The sequence below is a fragment of the Nerophis ophidion genome, linkage group LG08 (genome assembly GCF_033978795.1).
Source record: "Nerophis ophidion isolate RoL-2023_Sa linkage group LG08, RoL_Noph_v1.0, whole genome shotgun sequence".
In the NCBI taxonomy this organism is placed as follows: domain Eukaryota; kingdom Metazoa; phylum Chordata; class Actinopteri; order Syngnathiformes; family Syngnathidae; genus Nerophis; species Nerophis ophidion.
The window spans coordinates 61,760,774-61,779,918 of record NC_084618.1 but is presented as its reverse complement, the minus strand read 5'-3'; the positions used below and the strand labels follow the sequence as shown (position 1 = coordinate 61,779,918).

The window sequence follows — 19,145 nt, the reverse complement described above, 5'->3', positions numbered from 1 at the left end:
GACTTTCATATTATGAGGCCTTCTATTTTTTATAACTGCACCTTATTGCTCTTTTATCATGCACTACAACGAGCTAATGCAACAGAATGTTGTTCTTATCTGTACTGTAAAGTTCAAACTTGAATGACAATAAAAGTAATTCTTAAGGGTGTAACATTTGCTACACCAACCGGCGTAATACCTGTAATTCAAGTCTTTACTTTAAGCATAGTTCATCCACCGCCAGGCAAAAATGGCCGTGACTACTGGCTCGGGAAGATGCCATGTGTCCGTATGTGTCTCGTCAGACCTATGCGGGCACAAAATGCTCTGCCACGGGTGGAACACGTGTCAGTTTGCTCGGTTGTAGGGGCATATATAACAATATCTTATATCTTACATCAAAACACTATCGATAATCTATCGAATAATTTGTTCAATTATTCAAGTAATCTGATAGAACGCACTTTTTAGCCTCTGACTTTTAGGTAAAATGCTTGTAATTAACAAAGATTTTTCTAATGACCTTTATTCTTTTTTTCTATAAATGCATATAACAGTGGGAGAGGGGTTAGTGCATCTGCCTCACAATACAAAGGTCCTGAGTAGTCCTGGGTTCAATCCCGGGCTCGGGATCTTTCTGTGTGGAGTTTGTGTGTTCTCCCCGTTACTGCGTGGGTTCCCTCCGGGTACTCCAGCTTCCTCCCACCTCCAAAAACATGCACCTGGGGATAGGTTGATTGGCAACACTAAATTGACCATAGTGTCTGAATGTTGTCTGTCTATCTGCGTTGGCCCTGAGATGGGGTGGCGACTTGTCCAGGGTGTACGCCGCCTTCCGCTCGAGTGCAGCTGAGATGGGCTCCAGCGACCCCAAAAGAGACAAGCGGTTGAAATGGATGGATGGATGCATATAACATTTAAATTGCACCTTTTAACGGGAACATTACTATATATTACATGTACACAGATGCCTAGAGGGCGCTAACTTGCCAATGTATTTCACACAGTATAACCCAGCCTCTTACGGCTTCTCGTACGTAATGACCTAATTACCTACGTATGTAGCAAATGCAGGCATTGTTAGCTAATAATAGGAATTTGGAAAGCTGGCATTAGCTGTCATTGAATGTATATTATATCATAACAACAACAATGAATGCAAATTGTTTGTTGCTTCTCTTAGACTGCTTTTGTATGACGAGACCGGGTGAGTGACCGCTGTATATACCAATCATTTTGTTCGGGGGGGGGGCGGGGGGTGTAACCTTTTTTATTACATAAACTTTGTAATTTTGAAAAATATTCACAATTGTCAAACAAATGTGTTATGTTAAACCACTAATGGTAATATAAGGCAGTGTTCTTGCTGTATTTTTTGTTTAGAAAAATCTTACTGTTGAGAAAGTTGCAAACAACACATTTAAATAAAATAAGTTTAAAAATTAAAAAAAAAAAATGTTTTGCCAGATTAACATTGCCAGTTAGTACTAGTAGATAATGAATAAATAACTAAACAAAAAGACTGATAAAGTATGATAAATTGTGTGGGAATGTATTCAACAATTTACCATATACGCAAGGTAATAATTGGAAAAGGGGTATATGTTTTTTAGAAAAACAAGTTGTTAGCGTAAACATTCAAACTGTAGATGCTAACATGTCTTCACATGAGTTAGAATAAAACATTTGTAATGCAAATCAAACATATAAGAAGGCGTTCGCTGCCAAAATATACCTTTACCTTGTTTTCTGCTCCTAAATATGCAGAATGATTTCTGGCAATTTTGTATCACTGTACTTTTGTGAAATGTCAGCTCTGTTTGACAGTACAAACATTTCACCACAGTCCTTGTGTTTTTCACTTTTAAATGTTCGTAAAACCTCTCATCTTCTCTGAGCTCATTGCAGTCTTTCCACTCCGTCGTTGTTTTTTTGCTTCCCCAATATCACCCAGCTGGGGAAACAAAATGCAGTTACGGTATTAACATACATTTTGTTACTTGACTTTATTTAAAATGTGTTTGTCTGTTTGTGTCCATCCCTCTTAAACCACCTTAGGACAAGACCCTCAACTGTTCCGTGTTTCGGATCAAGGGTTCTGTACCTACCATTGGGTACATCCTCGTACCTAAAAACACCAGCCAGTCAATGGGTTTGACAGGAAGATATTTTTACCTCCTCTTCAATCCTTCACAGGGGAAATCTTTTTCGATTGTGCTGGATGTCATTGCAGAGGTAATATTGACAATTTTGTAGACTGCAAGGCACTTGCCAGACACTAATTTAGGTACACATTTAAAATGTGTATAAAAAACATTACTTGCCTAAAACAATATAATTAATTGATAAAGTAATGGAAAACACTCTTCTGTTTCTTTTTTGTTATGGGCAGGATGGCCGGGTCGTCCGAATCTCCATCTCCAACACGTTCAAAGAGTTCAAATCTACTCCAACATCACTTTGTCTGCCTTTCCTGTGCGGATCTGACAAAGATATGTTCATTGAAACTAAAGACCCATCAGGAGGACAAGGTAAAATATATATAAAGTGTAACCTTCAAATGAATACTGCGTCTGTCTACTAAAGTCGCTCGGTCCATGGTCTACAAATGAAAATACCCAGAGTTTCTAGCATCTGGTCAAAAACATTGTCATTAACAGATGTGGCTGTAGGAAACCCCCAATTTTACTACCAATGTCCTCTACCATGGACATTTGAGTTTGGTCTGTTTATTTTGTCAGTTACTGGAGTATTCTGCTGTGGTTTTAAGGACCTTTGGCAAAAAGCTAATCAAAGATAAGCTCTTTGACAAAACACTATTGTTTTTAAGAATCTAGTGCAAAAATGAATGAGTACAAAGTTTTTTGAACCTAACTGTCGGATGACCAAATGAATAGCCCAAATGATGAAAAATAGAAGACCTAAAATGCAACTAAGAAAAGGGCTCGAATTTAACCACGGCAACTGCCGCGATTGCCCTTGTCTTTTGCCGTAATGCCCAAAAAATTGACCAAGATTTGCGGCAAAAACATGCCGTGACCGCCCTTGACTTTTTACTTGTTAATGGACTAGGGATGTAACGGTAAACGGTATAATGATAATTTGCAATAAAAATCCAGACGGTTAGTAATATAGTTTAAGTTTTTAATTACCGAAAAACCGTCTTTTATTAATGCATTTGCAGTAAAACACAAAGTAAGGCGCATTCGCACTAGCGGTGTTTGTCATGGCGGACAAACTACACGGACTTTGCTGCAGAGATTTCCCCTCGGAGTAAACTGAGCCAAGCGGTGGGTTTACGTCATTTACCCTTGCTTCCCGGCGTGTGTTAAGAGCACACTGCTCTGTTTAGATGGAGACAGGTGTGGACAATATTGTAGACGGACACACTTGTCCCCACACTAAGTATACAGTGAAAGAGAAAACTAGTTGATGTTTTCCAGCAGGCGATGTGTCATGAACGTTGTCACAATTTGTTTATAAAATATTTACTTTGTGACTGGGATGTTCACTCATCCTCTATTTAAAGGCCTACTGAAACCCACCACTACCGACCACGCAGTCTGATAGTTTATATATCAGTGATGAAATATTAACATTGCAACACATGTCAATACGGCCGGTTTAGTTTACTAAATTGCAATTTTAAATTACCCACGCAGTTTATTGTTGAAAACATTGCAGAATGATGACGCATGCGCATGATGTCACGGACTGTAAGGAAATATTAGCGCTGCACGACTCGCGGCTAAAAGTCGTCTGCTTTAACCCCATAATTACACAGTATTTTGGACATCTGTGTTGCTGAATCTTTTGCAATTTCTTCAATTAATAATGGAGGAGTCAAATTAGAAAGATGGAGTTGGCAAGCTTTAGCCTTTAGCCACACAAACACACAGTGATTCCTTGTTAAAAATTCCCAGAGGTGAAACTTTAATATGGATCAGAGCGGTCAAGCGAACATGGATCCCGACTAAATGTCAACCAGCAGTTTTCGGTGAGAAAATTGTGGTAAAAAGTCACCTCTTACCGGAGATCAGCTGAGCTTGCGCCGTCCTTACAGCTGCCGTCGACTTCCCTCAGACACTGGCCTCAAGACACCCGTGGACACACCCCTCCGACTATCAGGTACTATTTAACTCACTAAAACACTAGCAACACAATAGAAAGATAAGGGATTTCCCAGAATTATCCTAGTAAATGTGTCTAAAAACATCTGAATCCGTCCCAATGCAATCGCCTTTTTTTTTTTTTTAAACTTAATTTTATTTAATTTTTTTTTCTAGTCCTTCGCTATCAATATCCTCAAACACTAATCTTTCATCCTCGCTCCAATTAATGGGGAAAATGTCGTTTTCTCGGTCTGAATAGCTCTTATTGCTGGTGGCTCCCATTAAAAACAATGTGAATATGTGTGGAGCCCTGCAACTCGTGACGTCACGCGCACATACTTCCGGTAAAGGCAGGGCTTTTCTATTAGCAACCAAAAGTTGCGAACTTTATCGTCGATGTTCTCTACTAAATCCTTTCAGCAAAAATATGGCAATATCGCGAAATGATCAAGTGTGACACATAGAATGGACCTGTTATTCCTGTTTAAATAAGAAAATCTAATTTCAGTAGGCATTTAACTGCAAACTGTATCAGTGCTCAAATAACATCAATACAAGCCCAAATGTTCTCATTCATCAAACTGAACGAAGCCTGTGAAGATTGGGTATCCGATGTGAGAGGCATCACTTTAGGTTTTTTGGTTGTTGAATAAACTGTTGTACTGAAACACTAGGGTGGTGTTGGAGAAGAACAAAGCTTGTTTATTAGACTTCATCTTCATTAGCCAAACAGCTTTGTGTTTTATTTTGATATCAAAAAGTAAACGCCATGTTTTTGTTTTTTTTTACATTACTTGTTTTTTTCATGTCACAAATGTATTATAATAAAAAAATAATTCATGTGACACATCATTTTGCTAATGTTTTATTTTGTATAGTTAATTCCTATACAACATATTTCTGCTCAAACTTTTAATGGATCCGTCCCGATAGAGCATCTACATGTACATATAAATGTAAATAACTTAAAAAAAAAAAAAAAAAAAAAAAAAAAAAAATATATATATATATATATATATTAAAATAAAAAAAAAAAACCTCCGTCAAAATAGAGATAAATGCATCACGTAATGACAAAAAGTTGATATTAAAGAATTAAAAAAAATATTTGTCTTTAAATTTATGTATAAAGTTTATCTATAGCCTTTTTATTACACATTGCAAATGACATAATAGTAATACGTTCACACTTCAACACTGCTTTACCTAACAATCAATAATGAGGATTTCAATATTGATAACAATAATCTTTATTATTACTTTGGCCATAATTTGCAGCCCTTGATCTCATACATGAATACTATTTTTATCTATATGGACAAAAAGTGCAGATACGTCTCATGGCCATCAGGTGCCATCTTTCAAAATGATTGTGTGTGTGTGTGTGTCTGTGTGTGTGTGTATGTATGTACATATATATATATATATATATATATATATATATATATATATATATATATATATATATATATATATATATATATATATATATATATATACACACAGTTGGGCAAAAAAGTATTTAGTCAGCCACTGATTGTGCAAGTTTTCCCACTTAAAATGATGACCTAGGTCTGTAATTTTCATCATAGGTACACTTCAACTGTGAGAGACAGAATGTGAAAAAAAAAATCCAGGAATTCTCATTGTAGGAATTTTAAAGAATTCATTTGTAAATTATGGTGGAAAATAATTATTTGGTCAATAACAAAAATTCAACTCAATACTTTGTAATATAACCTTTGTTGGCAATAACAAAGGTCAAACGATTACTACAGGTCTTTACCAGGTTTGGACACACAGTAGCTGGTATTTTGGCCCATTCCTCTGTGCAGATCTTCTCAAGAGCAGTGATGTTTTGGGGCTGTTGCCGAGCAACACGGACTTTCAACTCCCTCCACAGATTTTCTATGGGGTTGAGGTCTGGGGAATGGCTAGGCTACTCCAGGACTTTCAAATGCTGCCTACAAAGCCACCACTTCATTGCCCGGGCGGTGTGTTTGGGATCATTGTCATGCTGGAAGACCCAGCCACGTTTCATCTTCAAATCTCTCACTGATGGAAGGAGGTTTTGGCTCAAAATCTCACAATACATAGCCCCATTCATTCTTTCCTTAAACTGGATCAGTCGTCCTGTCCCCTTAGCAGAAAAACAGCCCCAAAGCATGATGTTTCCACCCCCATGCTTCACAGTAGGTATGGTGTTCTTGGGATGCACCTCAGTATTCTGCTTCCTCCAAACACGACGAGTTGAGTTTATACCAAAAAGTTCTATTTTGGTTTCATCTGACCACATGACATTCTCCCAATCCTCTGCTGTATCATCCATGTGCTCTCTGGCAAACTTCAGACGGGCCTGGACATGCACTGGCTTAAGCAGGGGGACACATCTGGCACTGCAGTATTTGATTCCCTGTCGGCGTAGTGTGTTACTGATGGTAACCTTTGTTACTTTGGTCCAAGCTCTCTGCAGGTCATTCACCAGGTCCACCCGTGTGGTTCTGGGATTTTTGCTCACCGTTCTCATGATCATTTTGACCCCACGGGATGAGATCTTACAAGGAGCCCCAGATCGGTCTTGTATGTCATCCATTTTCTGATAATTGCTCCCACAGTTGGTTTTCTCACACCAAGCTGCTTGCCTATTGTAGATTCACTCTTCCCAGTCTGGTGCAGGTCTACAATTATTTTCCTTGTGTCCTTCGACAGCTCTTTGGTCTTGGCCATAGTGGAGTTTGGAGTCTGACTGTTTGAGGCTGTGGACAGGAGTCTTTTATACAGATAACGAGTTCAAACAGGTTCCATTAATACAGGTAACGAGTGGAGGACAGAAGAGCTTCTTAAAGAAGAAGTTACAGGTCTGTGAGAGCCAGAGATCTTCAAGTGTCCTTAACATTATCAATAGTAGCCTCTCTTTTGGAATAGTTCCAGTAGAGTTTAAACATGCAGTGGTACGACCTCTACTTAAAAAAACAAGCCTCGACCCCTCTCTCCTCTCTAACTTTAGACCTATCTCTAATCTTCCATACATTTCCGAAATATTAGAGAAGGTTGTGTACAGTCAGTTGTTGCCCTTCTTAGAGGATAATGGTATAACCGCGCTGTTCCAGTCTGGTTTTAAAGCCCTCCACAGCACAGAGTCAGCGCTTCTAAAAGTTTTTAACGATATCCTCCTGTCAACTGAGAACTTGAGAACTTTGTGGGTATTAAGGGCGCCGCCCTCAACTGGTTCCGGTCGTACCTAGCCGACAGGAGTTTTTGTGTAAAAATAGACAGTTTTATGTCTTCCACAGCTCCTCTACCACACGGGGTCCCCCAGGGCTCAATCCTTGCCCCAATCCTATTTGCGCTTTACCTTCTCCCCCTTGGTTCTATTTTTAGGAAGTATGGTTTTGCATTTCATTTTAATGCCGATGATTGCCAGATCTATTTTCCCATGGCACAAAGTAACACAGTTCAACGTCTCATCTACTGCCTGCACAACATCAAAGCCTGGCTTTCAGCTAACTTCCTGAGTCTAAATGAAGACAAAACGGAAGTTATGTTGTTCGGTCTAAGTCGCTCTCCCTCCCCCAATGTTGACCTCGTCACTCTGACCCCGTATCTTAGTGACTGTGTCACAAACCTGGGGGTAAAGTTTGACTCAGATTTTAAATTCGAAAAACAAATCAGCAGTGTCGTTCAAAAAAGCTTTTTTCAATTACGCCAAATAGCGAAAGTAAAACCGCTTCTGTCAGGACATGATCTCGAGAAATTAATTCACGCCTTTATCTCGAATCGTTTAGACTACTGTAATGCCCTGTATGTAGGCATTAGCCAGGCCTCCCTCGCCCGCCTGCAGCTCGTGCAGAACTCTGCTGCTCGTCTGCTAAAACAGACCCGCAGACGTGAGCACATCACCCCTATATCAGCGTCCCTTCACTGGCTCCCAGTGCGTTATCGAATCAATTTTAAACTCCTTTTATTTGTTTTTAAATGTCTATACAACCTTGCGCCAACATATCACTCCGACCTCCTTCAGCCTTACTGCCCCACCCGATCCCTAAGATCAGCCGATCAGCTGCTACTGACGGTCCCTGACACAAGGCTGAAGCTTAGAGGTGACAGAGCATTCGCCGCTGCTGCTCCCAAGCTCTGGAACGACCTACCCCTGAGTGTTAGACAAGCCTCCTCTCTTCCTGTATTTAAATCACTCTTAAAAACATACTTTTATTCCTTGGCTTTTAACACTGATTGATATCCATCCTGCAATGGCGCCCCATTATACACCTGCTGTGAATCTGTTTTTATGTTTTATTTATTTATTTTTTATCATGTTCTTTTTGTGTTGTGTTGTGTTGTTTGCTCGGTCCTCGTATTATCTTTTAACCTGCCCATTGTACAGCACTTTGGCTACCCCTGTGGTAAATTTGAAATGTGTTTTATAAATAAAGTTGATTTGATTTGATTTGACTTCCTTATTTGAAGTGACCAAATACTTATTTTCCAACATAATTTACAAAAAAATGATTTAAAATTTCTGCTAAGTGAATTCCTGGATTTTTTTTCACATTATGTCTCTCACAGTTGAAGTGTACCTATGATGAAAATTACTGACCTCTGTCATCCTTTTAAGTGGGAGAACTTGCACAATCGGTGGCTGACTAAATACTTGTTTGCGCCACTGTATATAAATATGTATATATATATTAGGGCTGCGAAACTTTGGGTGTCCCCCGATTCGATTCAATATCGATTATTGGGGTCACGTTTCGATTCAAAATTGATTTTTTTTTTTTCCAATTCAACACGATTCTCGATTCAAAAACAATTTTTTTCCCGCTTTAAGAGGATTCTCTATTCATTCAATACATAGGATTTCAGCAGGATCTACCCCAGTCTGCTGACATGCAAGCAGAGTAGTAGATTTTTGTAAAAAGCTTTTATAATTGTAAAGGACAATGTTTTGTCAAGTGATTGCAATAATGTAAATTTGTTTTAACTATTAAACGAACCAAAATATGACTCATTTTATCTTTGTGAAAATATTGGACACATTGTGTTTTCAAGCTTATGAGATGCGATGCAAGTGTAAGCCACTGACACTATTGTTCTTTTATTTTATTTTTTTATGAATGTCTAATGGTAATGTCACAGGGATTTTTAATCACTGCTCTGCGGAAATTATAACTAATATTGATACTGTTGTTGATAATATTCATTTTTGTTTCACTACTTTTGGTTTGTTCTGTGTCGTGTTTGTGTCTTCTCTCAGTTGCTCTGTTTATTGCAGTTCTGAGTTTTGCTGGGTCAGGTTTGGTTTTGGAATAGAATTGCATTGTTATGGTATTGCTGTGTATTGTTTTGTTGGATTGATTAAAAAAAAAATCGATAAAAAAAAAAAAGAGAATCGATTCTGAATCGCACAACGTGAGAATTTTTTTCCCACTCCCCTAATATACATGTATATATCCTGCCTAGAAAGAAAATAATGTTTGCCTTGGTGTCCTTCTAACTTGCCTCGGTGCCCTAAAATATGAGCCCTTCGTTAAGGCAACACTTGTCTTGAACTTAAAAAGTTAAAATTGGAGGCCTGCTAGAAGAACACTACTAGTAAAACTAAATAGTTACAACAAATGAGTACTGACTGCATCTGAAGTAAATAAGCTACAACACCTTATTTACATGAGTCATGTTATGATCTTATCATACCATCTTTTTTACAAAAATGAGAGGACTTAAAGGGATGCCGTGAGGAATGCCCCAATTATGTAAATCACAAGTTATTTGTTTGCTTGCAAGGTTAAAATATCAATGCAAGGATCTGCCGATGTGTTTACTGTGGTGCAAGTTCCCTTATATAACAGGAGCACGCTGGAGTTTTTAAGGAATTTTCTGCAAAAATGTTTCTTACAAGTTTTAACCTAAACATCCCCGGCCAGATTTAGTCCAGTTGAATAGCCCTGCTTTATTTTGTCAGTGCCATTAATGCTTACTGAGCATTTTTGTCTTTATCATTACTACAACGTTGGTTCTGTTGCTGTAATATGCAACATACTTGCTGAAATGACTGTGGTAAAAGAGAGCTGCGTTTTCCTGTTCACTTTGCGGTGCAGGTAAATCAATTATATTAGGAAGATTTACAATTAATTGTGAAAAGCATATGCTTGAGTAAATGGAAGTAGCTAAATGCCTTCATAATTAGTCATACCAAATGTATTCCATAATGTTGTCATCACACTTTTTGTTCCCTTGGTCTAGTTTCTGAAGCCCCATCTCCCGGTCAGGTCCGCTGGACCTGTCTGATGATGGATTTGCAGGAAACACTCTCAACCTACCTCAACCAACTCCACTTCAAGCATCTTAAGAATGTCAAGCTTTGTGCCTACATGTCCGTGAAAAACATGTTTACAACCAACATGCTTCTCAATCCGGGTAAGAATCCTATAGATCAGAATTACTGTATAAATTATATTGATGTCCTCTATTTCTATGTGAATAATAGTCAAAAGAAACAAAGCTGTACTATTTCTTACAAAATTATGCTATGGATACCCCCAGTTGTTCTATAATAATAAATACTGGTTGTTCTCTATTTACACCGTATTTTGTAGTCTAATGCACAAAAAGAAGACGGCCTGATACAAAAAAGGACTCTTAGATCAATCCATTAGCAAAAGAGCTTTTCATTGCCGCAGATGTTGACACTTCAATCAGTGAACCGGTCATTTTGTTAGTCAAGAGAACGCTGTAGGAGTGAATCCTTGACATACAGTTGGTACGGAACGTATTCAGGCCCCTTTAAATTTTCACTCTTTGTTTCATTACAGCCATTTTCTAAAATCAAATAAGTTAATTTTATTTTTCATTAATGTACACTCAGCACCCATCTTGGCAGAAAAAACTGAAATGTATATATTTTTTTGCAAAATTATCAAAAAAAGAAAAACTGAAATATCTCATGGTCACAACCTGCTTAATGGCCTTGTGGTTTGAGCATCCGCCCTGAGATCGGTAGGTCGTGAGTTCAAACCCCAGCCGAGACATACCAAAAACAATAAAAATGGGACTCATTATCTCCTTGCTTGGCACTCAGCATCAATGGTAGGAATAGTGGGTTAAATCACCAAAAATGATTCCCATGCGCGGCCACCGCTGCTGCTCAATGCTCCTCCCTCACCACCCAGTAGGGGGAACAAGCGGATGGGTCAAATGCAGAAGACACATTTCACCACACCTGGTGTGTGTGACAATCATTGGTACTTTAACTATAGCTTTAAGTATTCAGACCCTTTGCTCATATTTACAAACCCCGTTTCCATATGAGTTGGGAAATTGTGTTAGATGTAAATATATCGGAATACAATGATTTGCAAATCCTTTTCAACCCATATTGAGTTGAATATGCTACAAAGACAACATATTTGATGTTCAAACTGATAAACATTTTTTTTTGCAAATAATCATTAACTTTAGATTTTGATGCCAGCAACACATAACAAAGAAGTTGGGAAAGGTGGCAATAAATACTGATAATGTTGAGGAAAACTCATCAAACACTTATTTGGAACATCTCACAGGTGTGCAGGCTAATTGGGAACAGGTGGGTGCCATGATTGGGTATAAAAACAGCTTTCCAAAAAATGCTCAGTCTTTCACAAGAAAGGATGGGGCGAGGTACACCCCTTTGTCCACAACTGCTTGAGCAAATAGTCAAACAGTTTAAGAACAACGTTTCTCAAAGTGCAAATGCAAGGAATTTAGGGATTTCAACATCAACGGTCCATAATATCAAAACGTTCAGAGAATTCGGAGAAATCACTCCATGTAAGTGGCATGGCAGGAAACCAACATTGAATGACCGTGATCTTCGATCCCTCAGACGGCACTGTATAAAAAACCAACATCAATCTCTAAAGGATATCACCACATGGGCTCAGGAACACTTCAGAAAACCACTGTCACTAAATACAGTTTGTCGCTACATCTGTAAGTGCAAGTTAAAGCTCTACTATGCAAAGCGAAAGCCATTTATCAACAACATCTAGAAACGCAGCCGGCTTCTCTGGGCCCAGGATCCTCTATGATGGACTGACACAAAGTGGAAAAGTGTTCTGTGGTCTGACGAGTCCACATTTCAAATTATTTTTGGAAATATTCGACATCGTGTCATCCGGACCAAAGGGGAAGCGAACCATCCAGACAGTTAGACACAAAGTTCAAAAGCCAGCATCTGTGATGGTACGGGGGGGCATTAGTTCCCAAGGCATGGGTAACTTACACATCTGTGAAGGCACCATTAATGCTGAAAGGTACATACAGGTTTTGGAACAACTTATGCTGCCATCTAAGCGCCGTGTTTTTCATGGACGCCCCTGCTTATTTCAGCAAGACAATGCCAAGCCACATTCAGCACATGTTACAAAAGCATGGCTTCGTAAAAAAAGAGTGCGGGTACTTTCCTGGCTCGCCTGCAGTCCAGACCTGTCTCCTATCGAAATTGTGTTGCGCATTATGAAGCGTAAAATAAGACAGTGGATACCCCGGACTGTTGAACGACTGAAGCTCTACATAAAAAAAGAATAGGAAAGAATTCCACTTTCAAAGCTTCAACAATTAGTGTCCTTTGTTCCCAAACGTTTATTGAGTGTTGTGAAAAGAAAAGGTGATGTAACAGAGTGGTGAACATGCCCTTTCCCAACTACTTTTGCACGTGTTGCAGCCATGAAATTCTAAGTTATTTATTATTTGCAAAAAAAAAAATAAAGTTTATAAGTTCGAATATCAAATATCTTGTCTTTGTAGTGCATTCAATTGAATATGGGTTGAAAAGGATTTGCAAATCATTGTATTCCGGATAAATTTACATCTAACACAATTTCCCAACTCATGGAAACGGGGTTTGTAGTACAAACACCCTTTTGAGATAGTACTGCCATGAGTCTTCTTTTGTAATGATGCAACGGGGTTTTCACTCCTGGATTTGAGGATCCTCCGCCATTCTTCCTTGCAGATCCTCTCCAGTTCTGTCAGGTTGTATGGTGAATGTTGGTGGATAGCCATTTGCTGGTCTCTCTAGAGATGCTCAATTGGATTTGGGTCAGGGCTCAGGCTGGGCCAGTCAGCAATGGTCACAGAGTTGTACTGAAGCCACTCCTTTGATATTTTAGCTGTTTGGTTAGGGTCATTGTAGAGTTGTAAAGTGAGCTTTTGACCCAGTCTAAGCACTCTGGAAGAGGTTTTCTCACAGGATATCTCTGTAGTTGGCCGCATTCATCTTTCCTTCAATTACAACCAGTCGTCCTGTCCCTGCAGCTGAAAAACACTCCAAAATCATGATGCTGCCACCACCATGTATCAATTATATTCGGCTGGTGATGAGCAGTGTCTGTTTCCTCCAAATATACAACTTAGAATTAACGCCAAAATGTGCAATATTGTTCTAATCAGACGAGAGAATATTTTTCCTCATGGTATGGGAGTCATTCATGTATTTTTTGACAAAACTGTATGCAGGCTTTTATATGTCTTGCAAATGGAAAATGGTAAATGGTTGTACTTGTATAGCGCTTTTTTACCCCTTTTTAAGGAACCCAAAGTGCTTTGAAAGTATTTCCACATTCACCCATTCACACACACATTCACACACTGATGGCGTAGCTGCCATGCAAGGCGCTAGCCAGGACCCATCAGGAGCAAGGGTGAAGTGTCTTGTCCGAGGACACAACGGATGTGACTAGGATGGTAGAAGGTGGGGATCGAACCAGCAACCCTCAGATTGCTGGCACGGCCACTCTTCCAACTTCGCCACGGTGTCCCTTATTACTAAGTAAATGTTTTTGTCGGGCCACTTTGCCATAAAGCCCAGACTAGTCGAGGTCTGCAGTGATTGTTGACTTTGTGGAACTTTGTCCAATCTCCCTACTGCATCTCTGAAGCTCAGCCACAGTGTTCTATGGGTTCTTCTTTACCTCACTCACCAAGGCTCTGCTCCCACAATTACTCAGTATGGCTGGACGGCCAGGTCTATGGAGAGTTGTGGTCGTCCCAAACGTCTTCCATTTAAGGATTATGGAGGCCACTGTGCTCTTAGGATTCAGGAACTTTGTGTGCTGCAAAAATACTGTTGGAGCATTGGCCAGATCTGTGCCTTGCCATAATTATGTCCCTGAGCTCCTTGAACAGTTATTTTGACCTAATGATTTTCATTTGCTCTGACATGCACTGTGAGCTGTAAGGTCTTATATAGACAGGTGTGAGCCTTTCCTAATCTAGTCCAATCAGTTTAATTAAACACAACTGGTCACTTCTTGTCAATGAGAAAGGACGCAAAGAAAAAGGCTCCGCTCTTGCTACCGGAGTTTTTGTTAAGTCTGAAGATTTTGACCACTGATTTGTGATCACAGCCACAGGAGAGTCAACTGGCATTTTCGCCCTGATTTTGGTCAGTGTAGAGGCACTGATACGCTGAAATAAGACTGTTGGAAGAGCCATTAGACGCAAGCCATCAGCGTCTTACCGCAATTCAAAGTGGTTGCCTAGCAACCAAAAGCTACCGCGAGTTTACAGCTGTTTTAAAGTGCTTCCAACGTCGCAGAGTGATACAAGTTGACTGGCTGACACCTCAAATTGATCTTTGAACAGCGCAAGGTACCAATTTGTTGAAACAAACAAGTTTATAAGTGCCGCAAGTTGCTAAAGCAACTGCCGTTAAGACACAAGAGGCACTGACGTCATCGACCTGCCGTGATGCCAAAAGTTAAAGGAAAGACTGAAATCCGGAAACGCTCTGTGTCAGCCGACACAGGACACAACTGGGAACAAGATTTGAGACTGGAAACAGGACATGATGGGAATCAAGGAGGGATGCTACAAAAAATACTCATGAATTAAAAAAAAAATGAAGGAAGAATGGAGAGAAATGAAAGAAGAAATTAAAGAAATGATGGGTGGATGGAAAAAAGATATGAAAGAAGTCAAAGAAATGAAAAAAGTTCTGAGAAAAGCAACAACAGAACACAAACAAGATGTGAAAAGTCTGCAGCAAAATATAGAAAGTCTGCAAACTCAGAACAACACCAGGAAAAATGAAGCCGCTAAGATGTTCCAACAAATGAAGACCCTTCAAGAAGATATGCGCCAAAAAATGAAGACCCTTCAAGAAGACAACTACATGCTGTGGAATATCATAGATGAAATGGAGCATGATAAACGAATGAATGATATCATCGTGACAGGGCACCGAATTAAACCAAGATCCTATGCAAAAGCTGTGAATAATGAAGGTGAACCAGATGAAATGGATCTTGTCTTAGCAGAACAGCAAGTGGTCAACTTTTTGCAATCAAAGGAAATTGAAATCGACATTAATACCATTGTAACATGCATCCCACTGAACAGAAGAAACATTAACGCCACTCCAGGCATGCTTGTGAAACTCGTAAACAGAAAATCTAAAATGGCATTGCTAATACAGGGAAAGAAGCTGAAGGAAACAAATGTGTACATGAATGAGCATCTCACAAAACGTAATGCTGGAATCGCCAAGAAAGCACGCGACTTGAGAAAGCAGGGAAAAATCCAGGGAACTTGGAGCGCCAACTGTAAAATCTACATCAAGCTGAATGGAGGTCCACAAGCAAGACTACTTGTTGTCAATGACATCAAGGACCTGGACAATTTTTAAAGTTTACACATCTTCCAAACAACAATGATAATGGACTCTGACAGAAAACAAGCACCTAAACTCAACATCAACACTACTATGATCCAAGGGACGACTAAAGAAGACCCAGATTCAGGATTGCATCCACCTACACTTATAGAGATTATTGAAACAACATCAAAGATTGTTGAACAAGAAAATATGGAACTAAAAATCTTCTGCAACAAAGATCATAAAAACCAGGATTTGGAAAACGATATAGATCCAGATACAAATTTTTTCTCCCACATCAGTAATTGTTTTTATTATACAGATGAGCAATACAATAGCAACATTAAATGTGATAACAAATTTTCAATTATTCATTTTAATAACAGAAACTTGTATGGAAACTATAAAAACAAAGAACTTTTTGGAACACATCAACGAACCCTTCAAAGTGATCGCCGTCACAGAAACATGGATTGATGATAAAAAAGGAATAGATTTTGATCTGGAAGGATATGAACTAAACTATATTAACAGAACCAACAAAAATGGAGGAGGAGTAGCTGTGTACGTGATGAAGAACCTGAACTACAAAGTTGTGAAAAACATGTAATTTGCTTTAGATAATATCTTAGAATGTATTACAATTGAAATATGTCAGGAAAAAGGCAAAAACATATTTATCAGTTGTATATACAGATCACCTAAGTCAAGTATAGAAACATTTGAAGAATGGATTAAAGCAACCTATATGAACAATGGTGAAAAAAGAATTTTCTTATGCGGTGACTTTAATATTGACTTATTGAACCCTAACAAGAAAAAGTCTATGATACAATGTACAGCATCAGTTTATATTCTAAAATCACAAAGCCAAGCAGAATCACAGGACACTGTCCCAAGCTTATTGATAATATTTTTACCAATGATTTTGATAATAACACTACACGTGGTCTACTTATAACCAACGTTAGCGATCATCTGCCAGTTTTTACAATATATGATGGAAACTGCAAAAAAATCAAGGAAGACAGAAGGACATTTCGAAGACTGTGCACAGAGAAGAGGATGATTGCTTTCAAAATGGAGCTACAAAAGCAAGATTGGGACAATGTGTACAATGAAGAAGAGGTTGATGAAGCATATGAACATTTCTTAAACAGGTTCATAATACTTTATGACAAACATTGTCCATGGAAACAACTCAGCAGTAAGCAGAGAAAGAATAATCAACCATGGATGACAAAAGCATTAAGAAATGCTTGTAAGAAAAATAATACACTATATTGAAAATTTATAGCACAAAGAACTACAGAGGCAGAAATTAAGTACAAAACGTATAAAAACAAATTAACAAACATACTACAGTGAATTATTGGACAGGAACAAAAATAATATGAGAGCAACATGGGGCATTCTCAATAGCATTATTTAAAATGGCACTAAGAGGGACTACCCCCGATACTTCTTAGATAGAAATAAACATAATGACAACATAAAGTAGTTGAAAGCTTTAATAATTACTTTGTAAATATTGGACCAAAATTGGAAGAAAGGATTCCAGACCCAGTTTCAATTGAGGACTATAATGATACCATTGTGGGAAATCCCTACTCCATTTTCCTCAGTAATGTGACACAGGAGGAACTAGTTACAATCGTGAAAAAATGTAAATCTAAAACTTCAACTGATTGTAACGGAATTGATATGGAAACGATAAAAAAGGTTATTGATGAGATCTCAGGACCATTAATGTATATTAGTAACCTATCATTTCAAACAGGTACATTTCCAAACAAAATGAAAATAGCTAAAGTTGCACCAATTTATAAGACTGGAGACAAACATCTATTTACAAATTATAGACCTGTTTCTTTACTTCCACAATTTTCTAAAATCATTGAAAAACTGTTCAATAACAGATTAGAGAGTTTCATAAATAAAAATAGAATACTCGAAGAGAACCAGTAAGGATACAGAGCTAATGTTTCAACTTCAATGGCTTTAATTGAAATTACAGAAGAAATTACCAATGCAATAGATAGTAAAAAATGTGCAGCAGCAATGTTTATGGATCTAACAAAAGCATTTGACACAATTAATCACAATATTTTAATTAAAAAACTAGAACGATATGGCGTCAGAGGGTTAGTTTTAAATTGGATAAGAAGTTATCTAACAAACAGGAAACAATACGTGAAGCTAGGCGAACACACTTCTACAACGCTAAATATATCCTGTGGTGTACCTCAGGGATCAATACTAGGACCTAAATTATTCAATCTATATATAAATGACATTTGTAAAGTTACAAGAGATTTAAAGTTAGTATTATTTGCGGATGATACAACAGTGTTTTGTCCAGGAGAGAACACACAAAAGATAATACAAATAATAACAGAAGAAATTAACAAATTAAAAAAATGGTTTGACAAAAACAGACTATCATTGAATCTCAGTAAAACTAAAATAATGCTATTAGGTAACAGTAGAAGAGAATGTCAAACACAAATACAAATAGACGGAATAGAAATTGAAAGAGTAAATGAAACCACATTTTTAGGTATAATGATTGATGATAAATTGAACTGGAAATCTCATGTAAAAAATATACAACAAAGTAGCAAGAAACACATCAGTAATGAATAAAGCCAAATATGTTCTAGACCAAAAATCACTTCATATTCTATACTGCTCACTAGTGTTACCATATCTGAGTTACTGTGTAGAAATATGGGGAAATAATTACAAAAGTACACTTCATTCACTAACAGTGTTACAAAAAAGATCAGTTTGAATAATACATAATGTTTGATATAGAGAACATACAAACCGTTTATTTATTGAATAAAAGATACTGAAATTCCAAGACATAGTGAAATTGCAAACAGCTAAAATTATACACAACGCAAATTATAACCTGCTACCCAAGAATATACAACAATTCTTCTCAACAAAAGAGGAGAAATATAATCTTAGAGAAAAATGTAATTTAAAACATTTGTACGCACGTACAACACCTAAGACCTTCAGTACATCAGTATGTGGAATTAAATTATGGAATGGATTAAGCAAAACAATCAAACAATGTACTAATATGATGCACTTCAAGATAATCTTCAAACTGAAAGTGTTTACAAGGTTCAAAAAAGAAGAACCAAGATAAACATTCTGAATTTATTCACCAATTCATTCTTTCATTTTCAAAATAATTGTACTTATCTCATCGTATGGAATAAAACTTACTTCACCAATTATTTATTTATCAATTTTTATTGTGATTAATTATGGGTTGTATTGTGATTACATTGAGAACATGAAGTGAACAAAAAATTTTGCAACTGTTATGTAAAAGAAAAGGGGTCGGATTAAATAAGCTCTGCTTCTTCCTACTCCTTTTCGAACATGTTGAAAAGAGA

General features: G+C 37.8%; 1 protein-coding gene across 2 annotated transcripts in view; it reads left to right on the top strand.

Annotated features, from left to right (window-relative positions):
• The window catches only part of wdr90 (WD repeat domain 90), a 91,053-nt gene that overhangs the window by 5,763 nt on the left and 66,145 nt on the right, over nucleotides 1–19,145 (top strand). For both annotated transcript variants that reach the window (XM_061909259.1, XM_061909258.1), the window contains exons 3-5: nucleotides 2,041–2,217; nucleotides 2,375–2,513; nucleotides 10,335–10,508. In XM_061909259.1, the coding sequence (XP_061765243.1) occupies nucleotides 2,041–2,217; nucleotides 2,375–2,513; nucleotides 10,335–10,508 (490 nt within the window). The remainder of the gene's footprint in view (nucleotides 1–2,040; nucleotides 2,218–2,374; nucleotides 2,514–10,334; nucleotides 10,509–19,145) is intronic.